Source organism: Fulmarus glacialis, unplaced genomic scaffold (genome assembly GCF_000690835.1).
Source record: "Fulmarus glacialis isolate BGI_N327 unplaced genomic scaffold, ASM69083v1 Scaffold45947, whole genome shotgun sequence".
Classification (NCBI taxonomy): Eukaryota; Metazoa; Chordata; class Aves; order Procellariiformes; family Procellariidae; genus Fulmarus; species Fulmarus glacialis.
In genome coordinates this window covers 906-11,360 of record NW_009223398.1, presented here as the reverse complement: position 1 = coordinate 11,360, position 10,455 = coordinate 906, and the positions used below count along the sequence as shown (strand labels likewise).

The 10,455-nt window shown below is 47.3% G+C and overlaps 1 protein-coding gene across 1 annotated transcript; it reads right to left on the bottom strand.

Annotated features, from left to right (window-relative positions):
• Positions 1 to 830: 830 nt before the first annotated feature.
• On the bottom strand, positions 831 to 8,723 carry VASH1 (vasohibin 1). Its single transcript, XM_009581790.1, has 7 exons — positions 8,655 to 8,723; positions 6,188 to 6,276; positions 5,023 to 5,079; positions 3,868 to 3,942; positions 2,443 to 2,824; positions 1,935 to 2,047; positions 831 to 1,344 (listed from the first exon to the last, which is right to left on the bottom strand). The coding sequence occupies exons 1-7, from the start codon at positions 8,721 to 8,723 to the stop codon at positions 1,272 to 1,274; spliced, it is 858 nt and encodes a 285-aa protein (XP_009580085.1). The 3' UTR covers positions 831 to 1,271.
• Between the last annotated feature and the right edge of the window lie 1,732 nt (positions 8,724 to 10,455).

Here is a 10,455-nt window from a genome sequence, read left to right as displayed (position 1 = left end):
CACTCCCCTGCAAAGAAGTGTAGGAAGAGTCAAGGCTGCAAGCAGGCAGAAAGGCCCAGCCCAGCCCTTTGGGGAAGGCTAGCATAAGTGGTGCTGTTAAATACTGCAGCTATCCAAAGAGCCAGAACACAAGCGCAGCTCTGGGTCTAGGGTGGGGAACTACTTTCAGGAGGCTCCAGGCTAAGCTATCAGGAAAGCAGCTGCAATCTCCTCGGGAAGGGCTTCCCACCAAAAGGTGTCTGTAACTCTAGCACTAACACTACAGTGAGGAAGGAGCAAGATCCTTCTGGAATGGAAAAATGCTTGTAAAACCTGTTCACATCATTAAATCCTTCTTTAACTATTTATTCTTAAAATGCGTACCTCAGTGACTGAAGTGCCTTCCGCAAACTTTCACAGTAGCAGTCACTAGAAGTTAATAGAGAGAAAGCTGATGAAGAGATGACTCAAAGTTCAGGCTTCCCACCAGCCCCTGCCTGCCCCTGCCTCCACTGCTGGGACGATTGAGGTCTCTGTGCCTGTTTTCATATGGCAACGGCATAGGCATATCCTGACCCACTTAAAAGGACTTACAGCAACAGCTCACCAGCACCGCAGTGGGTAAAGAGGATCACCATCCCACTGTCTACCCGCTCAGAGACAATGAAATACTTTGAAATAGGCAGGACTAAGCACACAAGATGTGGTTTCTCTGGATGAGAGGCCCTTGTATGATCAATAAATCAGGCTGAGCAAATTCAGCCCTATCTCTCACAAGAGCAATGCTAAACAAAGTGTTCATAATGACAAAACCAGGAGTTTTTGCACAAGATGCTGGGGCCATCCTATTCCAGCATCACTTCTCCCTCAGCCCTGCAGGTCTTGCATCGGTTGAAGACTTCTGTGCAGACAGGGAAGAAGTACTGTCGACAAGATGCTTCATCTACTTGCTGTCAACACAAAAAAATTGATAGCAAGTCTGCTGACCCCACTCACTTCATATTCGTCCTGCAGCAAACTCCCACCAATGTACAGATCTTTTTTATTTTTTTTTAAAATACTTGTTTCAGTGAATTAAGATGGACACCTCTCCCAGAAACAGGCAGGTGAATCCTCTGGGACCCATGGGATCCAGCTCTGGCACTGGCCCACTAGGAAGTACCTGGGAAGATCAGCACTCTGTTCTGCTCCCGCTCCCCTGCCCCTTTGTCAGAATCACTGCAGGTGGATCCACGTCCCAATTGTGGCCAGCAAGAAGTCTGTGGAGCCAGGCACACAAGGCACAGCTCTCTTCACACACGGATCTGGTACCCATTGAGGTCTGGCATGGCTTTGGAATCGGCAGGCTTCTTCTCACCAGATGGCCTGTGAGCAAAGAGGGCAAGAACTATTCAGAAACTTTTTTCAGTCAGGAGGTGCTGCACATAGAGATGGCAGCACAGGAAAAGGTACAGGAAAGCTTCAGACTTAGCCTACACTATTGAGAGCAGGATTATTCTGCAACCTCCAGTAACTCTCCCAACGACCTCCACAGAAGAGAATGAAGGTTAGGAAAAGTAGGAAATCCACTCTGGCACCCCAGATCAGTTTCAGGAAAACAATCTCACTGACAGCAGTATAATTTTTGGAATCTTTGGGGCCCAGGTCTGTGAGACACCAGAGCTCAGACCCCTGCGTAAGGTTAAATGTCAGCTACCAAGATCACTGTCTATTTGAGCTGCCTTCCTTCTCCCTGCCAAAATAAGAAAAAACCAGCTGTCCCCTCACTCCCCAGCAATGATAAACTCACAAAGGCACAAACTAGGGAAGAATGTTGCTGCAGGTCAGAGAAGTATTCCCTGTTATAGAGAACCCCAGTAAGACATCAGAAGGATCCAAAATCAGACAGCAAGGTGGAGTCTGTGAGTAAAACAGAGATGCTCTAGATAGGTCTCCTGCCCAGCAGCCCCACTCACCGTCGGTCCCCGCGGCTGTTGCGCCGATGGGGGCTGGCCTGACCTCTTTGTGGAGAGGAGACATCTTTCTTTCTGTCCTTGGTGGGAGATGGTGGCCCAGTTCCTTTGCCAATCTGCCAGAAAAATTAAAGTAAGAGCAACGTGAGCAGAAAACCAATATGAGTAGTAACCAGAAAACACAAAGCCTAACAATGATTAATTATATGGGAATAAAAGACAAAAAGTCAAGGCAAGTGCATCAAAAATGCAAAAGCCAGAAAAAGCAAGCTACAGAGACAGCTATGGCTCCAAGGACTGTATACGGTCCAAGCTCATTGCAACTGCAATATTGCACGAGTGTTCATTAGGGGATCAGCCTGTATACAAAGGAAAAGAGCCCCAAGCCTCCAATTCATCCTCTACTTCACCACCATCTAGGAGAGCCTCCTGCCACTTCATTCCTCCAGCACACCCTGAGCCAGGCAAGACAGTGGATGCAGCAGCGAACTACTCCATCCTTGCTGTTTACCTTCAACCTCATATCACGGGCATGTCTCTCAAGCTCTTTGCGGAAGTCTTCCCGGGTTAGCTTGTCTAGATCCAGGATGGAGTGCTTCCACTCAATCTGCTCCACGCTGTGTGGGTCATGGGACACACAGTGGCCCAGCTTCACCTTCTTGAGAGTGTGCCAGCAGCGGCGATATGCCTCCTCAAAGTCAAAGATGAGTTCGCTCAGTGTGCGGAAGACGGGTGCTTTGTACATGAGCTCCTCGCGTCGGCTGATGCCCAGTGCCCCATAGCGGCCTCCAAAGTTCACCCCCAGCACAATGTGTCGGAAGTAGTTCCCTGAGAAGTGGGTTTTGAAGCTGATGGGGAAACGGTCCAGCGTGGTCATGTTGTTGGTGAGGTAACTGACAGCAGCCACTATTCAGGAAACAACCAGTGATACCATTTTCTTGACAAGATACTTCCTTCCTGCTCTAAACCCTCTCAGCTGGCTCAGCAGACTCACCACTGACTCAGGCATCACATAGGCAGGATTTGTTCTCCAGATGAAGAATCCAGCTCATTGCAAGCTGTCCTACTTTCATCTGGGTCATGGGGAAACCAGGCTTGGTCTCTTCAACAAGACAATCAACAAAGGGGAGTTAATTTTGAGGCAGTTCTGTGATGCAGAAGTTGCAATGCTAACACCTCAAGTGTACTGTATTCCATAGCTCCCAAACTGTAATGCTGTAGCATTATTTCTCATTTTGTTTTAATCTGTTTTACTAGCTACTATTTCACACACAAACCAAGGAAGCTTGAGGACAAAAATAAGACTACCCTTCTGAAACATTCACTTGCCATCTCTGCCCCTCCAGGTGGCTTTACCAATGTGCATCAAGAATCTATAGCCTGAGTGACATAGACTAAGCCTGGAAGATAGCTAGGAAAGATGTGTACTTAAAGATGACACATGTCTAGAATTAACAAAGGCATTGCCTCAGCTGGCAGGCAGTGTTAGACATAATAGTAAAGTGACATACACCATAATTAGAAGTTGGGGAGGATCCCTAACTTATTTTAATGTAGAGCACATGCAGGCAACATTGCAGTAAGGGAACAGTGTCATCCACAAAGGACATCCTGACCTAACTCTAGCTATTATTTTTGCCCCTCTCTAGATGTTCCTTAGATGCTTCCTTTATCTTTTACTCACTTGTAGAGTTGTCCAGAGCAGCACCACCCTTCTTGGGGAAGGAGGAGCAACTCTGAAGAACTAGTTCTGACATTTCAGAGAATTGCTTGGATTTGGATTTTATTGGTGAGGTTTTTTGAGAGAACTGGGGAGGGAAAGCAGAGGGATGTGGGGCTTGGTGCCAATATTATCAGCAACCTCAAAGCATCATAAGAAAGCAGAGGAGAAAACACAAGGATGGGCAGACATGCACAGTTCCAGAGGAAAGGATACATTCCCAGGATCACAGCTTCCAGGCATTTTATTGGCAGGGCCTCTTTGGTCATTTCTTTGGCCAGGTCCATCAGCCTGCAGAGTGGGACAAGGGAAAGATGAGGACAGTTAGAGGGCTTGTGCTATGCAAGTACAGCCAGTTCAGCCCTTTTGCACTATATATGTAAGGTAGGTTTCCAGGAGAGAAGGTGGCCCACTGAGGACAGGGAACAGAAGAAAATATCTTCTTTAGGAAGATACTAAATCCAAACCAGGTCTCTACCACATGCTGTCGCTACTTACAAGGAACTCCCTTCAGTGAGTTACAGCAAAGCTGCCTACTAGGCCAACCTCTATTCTCAGGGGGACCACAGCACTTGGCTCAGTGAGTTCTGGATGCACACCAATGTGACCACAAGCAGAAGCCTCAAAGGACCAAGAGCTAGCAATGTTTGCCTCACAAGGTTCAAGGACATTGAAGCCCTCTTCTCTGGCATCAACCCTACTCTCCGTTCAACAAATACTGGAGGAGACATTGCACTGGTAAGATATTTGGGGTCACATAAGTCTATGGACTAGACCAATAGTAAGAAGCCAGTCTTGGGAGACTCTCAATATGCTGGCCAAGAGAGTCAATGAACATCAGGTGCTTATCTCGAGGAACTTATGAGGCACAGCTCTTCCCAAAATCTGCAGTCAGGAGAATACCCCTTCTCCTTCAAAGTACGAGACACCAAAAGCTTAGTGAACCTAGATTCTGCAAAGGCACTCACAGGAGCTATGAAGTTAGACCTGTAAAGATACTTGGCTTTTACAAAGCTTGTTTAGGGCAGGACCTAATTTCAGAATACATCAGAAGTTCATATAGTTATATTCCAATTAGAAGCAGGCAGAATCTGCAAATCTTTGAAATACATTTACATTATTTTACTGGATTTACTGATTCATGACAGCAAAACCTACTCTTGTCCTTGAGAAAGGCCAGACACAGCTCTGCCCAGCTGTGCCCCAGGCAACAGACAATAAAGTCACCTAAAGCAGGATGGAGCCACAGTACTAAAAGCCCTGAGTGCCACCTAGAACTTGGCCAGGGAAAGGAAGAAAAAGCAGTGGGTATAGCAAGGCCCCAACATCTTAAAGCAAGGATTGAATGCTGTAGGGGCTGCCAGCACTTACCCAGTCAGAGGTCTGCTCTTCTTAATCTCAAAGAATTGTGTCCCAGTGTGATTGTACCTGGAGGCAGGAAGTTAAGGGCTTGGCAGCTTGGAAAGTAGAGCTTGAAGAAAACCTGTCTGAAGAACTTTCATGTTACTATTCTTGCAGCAAAGTCATGATCCCACAAATATAACACCAATGCAAGAAAGTCCCCGCCTCCCTCTCCTGCATTTCTCCCATTTATAGTCCCTCCTTACTTCCACTGTATTTCCTTCTTGTCAATTCTTCTTTCTCCTTCCCCCATACAGGTTTCCACTCCATTTCCCAAAGGTCCATGCTGACAGCACATGGTCTGCTCAGCTTTCCAGTTACCAAGGCAGAACAAAGTTTGATAGATCTCTGCCTGCTCCGGTCTGCACAGAATGCATGGAGCATTGAAACAGTCATGGTACCTTATTCTGAGACTGACTGGGACCCAATCCAGAGCACAACCATCTTAGATGGGTGAGAGGTGCGAAAAGGTCTGCCTTCTTACCTTGTTTTAGGGCTGAAGCCAGAGCTAGCTCTGTATCTCATCAGTGAGATTAGACTGTGCTTGCATGGTACATACCTGCTGTCCAGCACAACAGGGATGGAGAAATCTCATTCCCAGGACACAGTCACACGGGCAGCTCTGCATATAAAGGGGCAGGATACCACAGATGCACAAAAGCAGGGTTACTGGCTGTCCTTTAGACAGCTACAGAGAAGAATGTTTGAGTAGGATGACCTGAGAGGTAGTTTTCTCACCACCACAGCTCACCCATGCCTTTACAGTGAGGTGACACAGCTTGTAGTCCATCTGAGACCTGGCTGTCAGGGTCTCAGATATGCATATTTTTAACGAAATGGCACTGTAAAGCCACTGATCTAGAAGGGTGGGTAGTGGGGAACAGCCCTTAACAACATGCCCATTTGTTACCTGGAGTGAACTGGATCAGAAGGTAGCTTGGGTGGAAAAGAAAAGAAACAGAGCAGCAAAACAAACCATCATCCCAAGTCCAGCTTCCTGTTTTCAGGGAGCAAGTTTCAGTTCCCCTCCAGCTACAACAGAATGAGCTTTTCTGTTCTTCACAAGGAAGGAAAGTCCCCTTGCTTCCTCTTCCTGGGTTATCACACCAGTGACTAAGATAACAGTAAAGGATACTGAAGCTCCCTGATGTAGCGCTGTACAGCTTCCAGGCGCTCAGGGATGGGGGTGGACGGCTGGAACGCAGGCACACTTGGTATGGGAATCTGAAACGGAGAGCAGAATGTAAGTCACTGCTTCCAAACCTCTCCAGCTTCTCGCTGAATTCAGTGGCACATAGCTACAGGGAACATGTTCCTCTGAAACCAGCCCCTTTTTGCTGCCTGAATTGACCACACCAGGAACATTCCTCTGTTCCCACACTGATAACTGGGAAGGGATTCAGAATGAGGCACCCCCACAGAGCTGCAAGAGAAATTGTGTGAAAGGGTCCTGCATTTAGGCAACGTTACATTGGAAGACTTAGATAAAATTAACTCACAAGGCAAGATGTGAGACAGAAAAGCTATCACCCAAGGGAGCTTGGCCTCATTTGAGTATGCAAACTGGAAGGCACAAAACAAAAATAAGGAGAAAGAGAGGCAAAAACTGAGAATGAGTTTCCACAAAGCCACCGGAGCATGGAACAGTCATGTAAGCAAGGGTATAAAGGTCCCTCACTGCCTCCTGGCAACTCAGGTAAATTGGCACTGACTAGGACACAGGCTCAACAGCATCATGACTCTCCTCCCTGCAGTGTCCCTTGTTTTGAATTATGTCGTCAGAGAATGACTTCTGAAAGTTCACCATTCAGACTGCTGTCCCATTCTGACACCTCGGCCTTATGGGTCTGGTCAGATTTTCCTCGCCATTTGCTCCACAGGGGATAACTGCAGCCTTATCGGCAGCTGAGAAAATGTGTCTAAGGAAAGAGAAGGGTCCTGTCCACAGGACAAATATAATGGAGAAGACACAAATTTGGTGTGACTGACAGGCTTGGAGAAACAGCCCAGCATTTTCCCTCTGAAGGACAGCTCATGCCTTGCACACACCCTTCTGATACCAGACTGCAGCTTTTCACAGCAGTTTGGTCGTTGTTAGCATTTCAGTTCCTCCTCAGACCTCCCCCAGAGCTGGGCTATCCCCAGCTACGAAAGAGTGAGTCAGAACCAGATCTTCCCTTGGGCCTTCCACTCCGCTGTGCACAACTGCCTCTGTTGGCCATGGTTTTGTAGCCAGCAGCACTGCTTAGCCACTCATCACCCTCCATCTGTATTTCTGTGGCCACTCATTTCCATACCTCCTTCTTCTGCCCTGGGTTGGCACAAGTGACTGGTGAACCAGGTCAAGCACCAAAACCAGCTGAAAGCCGAGTCAGCAAGCATGGGCAGTTTTCAGTCAGATCAGTTCCCTGTCCTGGTTTGCCACATGGTCGTACTCTGCTTGTGCCCGCACAGCACAGGGCCCAGAGATTGCTTAACCTTGAGAGATGGGCTGTCGCTGCCTCTGGAAAAAGTAATCTGTAAGTGCTTTTCAGTCTAGCTCCAAACACCATCAGCAAGTAAATACTGAGCTAAACTCAGTCTCTGTCCATTTTCTCTCCCGTGTTTTGATCTTTCTTTTCTTTTTTTTTGGAAAACTAAGTAGCACCATTTGGCCACTGGTACCCATTTTCCTAGCACCTCTTGGAGGTGCCAACTGCCATCTGCAGTGCCTCATTTCTGTACCCTGCTTGGAGCAAGCAGAGGCACTGGCTGGCTCACTTGCAGGAGACGGCACAGGAACGGCAGCAGCAAGTGTGAAACTGGGTTTGTTCAGCCGCAACAGGAGCAGGGAAGGCTCCAGAGAGTGGCACAGGGATGGAGCCGTCTCTGGAACTGCACGAGCTGAGTCAGTTTGGATGCTGTGAGCTGACACACTGAGTCATAGGAAATAATTTGCAGGCAGAAACAGTGAAAGAGGTAACAACCAGGACAGGCTGACTATTTAACTTTGTTTCACTTCTTCAGCATGGAGACTTTTCATGCTTTTTCAGTGGAGACAGACGGATTAATTGCATGTTGACAGCACAGACTAACAATTCTGGGTAGTTACTCTTCCCTTTACTAGTACAGACCCCCAGATCCCCTTTTCCTCAAAGGACTGTGCAACACTGAGACAGTGTAACGGCAACCAGTTGAGCAGGGGACTAGTTAATGCAAAAGGGCCTCCTGCTCCTCAAGTAATTAAACTGATCGAAGTACAGCGTGCTTTCTCTCTCAGATCTGGGCCTGCAGCCCAGACTGGGCTACAGTTTCTTTTGCATCAGGTCTATAGCATTTTAATGGGGCAATAGAAGCAGGAGGAGAGGAATAAGGTCTCCATCCCTCAATCCCAGACTGACAGGATGGGAGACCCTAACGCTTTGTTCTTACCCAGCATCATCCACTGCACATCTCAGAAGGGCTATAAATATTAGGCGGTCTTCACAATCCTCCAGAAAGCAGAGAGGAACTTATTTGTAACAGAAAAGATAGGAAATCAGATCTATTTTGCTTTCTTTTTAGTTATTCTGAAAGAGGGAGAGAGAGCTAGGAAGAGAGCCCAGATTTCCCAGAGCACATACTTCTGCCAGGCTTAGCAGACTGACTGAACACATCCTTGGTCCCTCATCACTTGTGTGGAGGGGTTGCATCACCCCACTCCTAGATTCATGCACCCCGGCAAGCTGGCTATATGCATGGGATTGGGACTCTGCTTTTAGAAAGGGGATCCTGAGAACAACGGAGATTTTCATGTACTAAGTGGGCCATGCTGTACATGAGACAAGGCAGATGGGGGCAAGGCACAGACAAAGCTCCACCCTTATCCTATCACAGAGGTGCTTTTTTGGCCAGCCTAGTTAAGCAACAGTTTCTTTTATGGTGCTTACATGTATGCAAGCACCTCCCTAATCTTCCTTTTGCAAATAACATGGGAGCAATACCAATCCCAGTTGTTAGCCTGATTAAAGAAACTGGATTTTTTTTCCCTCTCTCTCTATTGTGAACCCATTAGATGCAACTCTTCCTGTCTTTGCCCTCATAACCACCTCATTTAAAATCCATCATTTCTTAATGAGGCAAGCACACATCACTTTGTATTTCCAGTGTGCACCCATTTGATGGTCCCTGCAGCTCCAAGCAAAGCAATACCCCACCCTGTTGCTAGAAAGGAAACAGCCTGCAGGAGGGTGGCACTCTCAAGCCTAGCATGCATGGCCAATCAACTATGTCCTGCCACCGTGGCACAGCTCACTCGATACCCACTCACCCCAAATCTACTAGAAGGAAATGGAGAGCAGAGGAGATCTCTGAGCTCTCTCACGCCAGTGAAAGACACAGCCCCTGCAGCTGATCAGTGAACATATTTATAAGTCTGATCACAGCCTCCTGCAGCCATCATTTTATGGTATTAAGTTTAGTTTATGGACAACTCTTTTGAGAGTTATTTCCCCAAACACCCAATACTGGCTACTGTTCAAGGCCAAAAATTTCAGAGTAGGCAAACCACTGTCCAATTCCCAACACCTAAAAAGGCCTATTCACCCTCCAGCCCGTGGACAGTACCTGGCTTTTCAAAGGAGCTAGGCCTGCAGAGTACACTCATTGCCCTAATTCTCATCTGTTGCATCAGCCATTCAAAGAAACTTGATGGCACAAAGACGGGTGGTGATACAAGCAGCCCTCAAAGATAAAAACACATGCCTAGAGGGGACAAGGAGCTAGGGAAACCTAGCCTATCCGTCCTTGCTGCTTCCTGCATCCCAGCATCCTCTCAGCTGTATGCCTGGTGAGCTTGGGAATGGGATCTCAGATTGCGGAGCGCTGAACAGAGTTTATAGATCCGGTTCCCAGGGCTTCTAGCAGATGCCAAAAAAAATGGATAGCCCAATTTCACCTGTTACTGCAAGAGCTCATATCACTTGTGTCCCCTAACTGTAACCCTTTGGCACCAAGACTATAAAGTCAGAACAGTGGAAGTACTTCACATTAAGACCAAAACCAGAGACTGAACACTGTATTTCCCTCCCCTCATGCACTGGACTCTTGTTTGTGAACTTCTTTCTTCCATTTCCCTCACCTCTCCTGGCCAAATCAGCCCTTTTGGTCAGGAAATTAAGTAGTTAGTGTTTTGATTGATCTGAAACATGTTTTCAGCCTTTGCCCAGGCTTGGGACAAAGTCAGAGGAGAGGAGGGAAGTCTTAAAAGGAAGGAAAAGTCTAGTGGGGTTAGGATAGGGACTATAATCAGGATTCAAGATTTGTTCTGGTTGCTGCCACAGATGCCTGTAACTCTTCACTGCGCAAGTTACATCACACATTTCTCCAGTGTTCCTCGTGGAAAGCAGTACGGATTGCCTGTGCACTATATAATAGCATGTTTTT

What these genes read in the sequence shown, in the direction of transcription:
- VASH1 (XM_009581790.1), bottom strand. Translation starts at nt 8,723, where the DNA reads ATGCAACCCCTCCACACAAGTGATGAGGGACCAAGGATGTGTTCAGTC. An exon ending in AAGAGCAGACCTCTGACTGG is followed by an intron (nt 3,943 to 5,022) that starts GTAAGTGCTGGC and finishes CCCACTCTGCAG; the next exon opens with GCTGATGGACCTGGCCAAAG. An exon ending in AACAGCCGCGGGGACCGACG is followed by an intron (nt 1,345 to 1,934) that starts GTGAGTGGGGCT and finishes CTTTGCTCACAG; the next exon opens with GCCATCTGGTGAGAAGAAGC.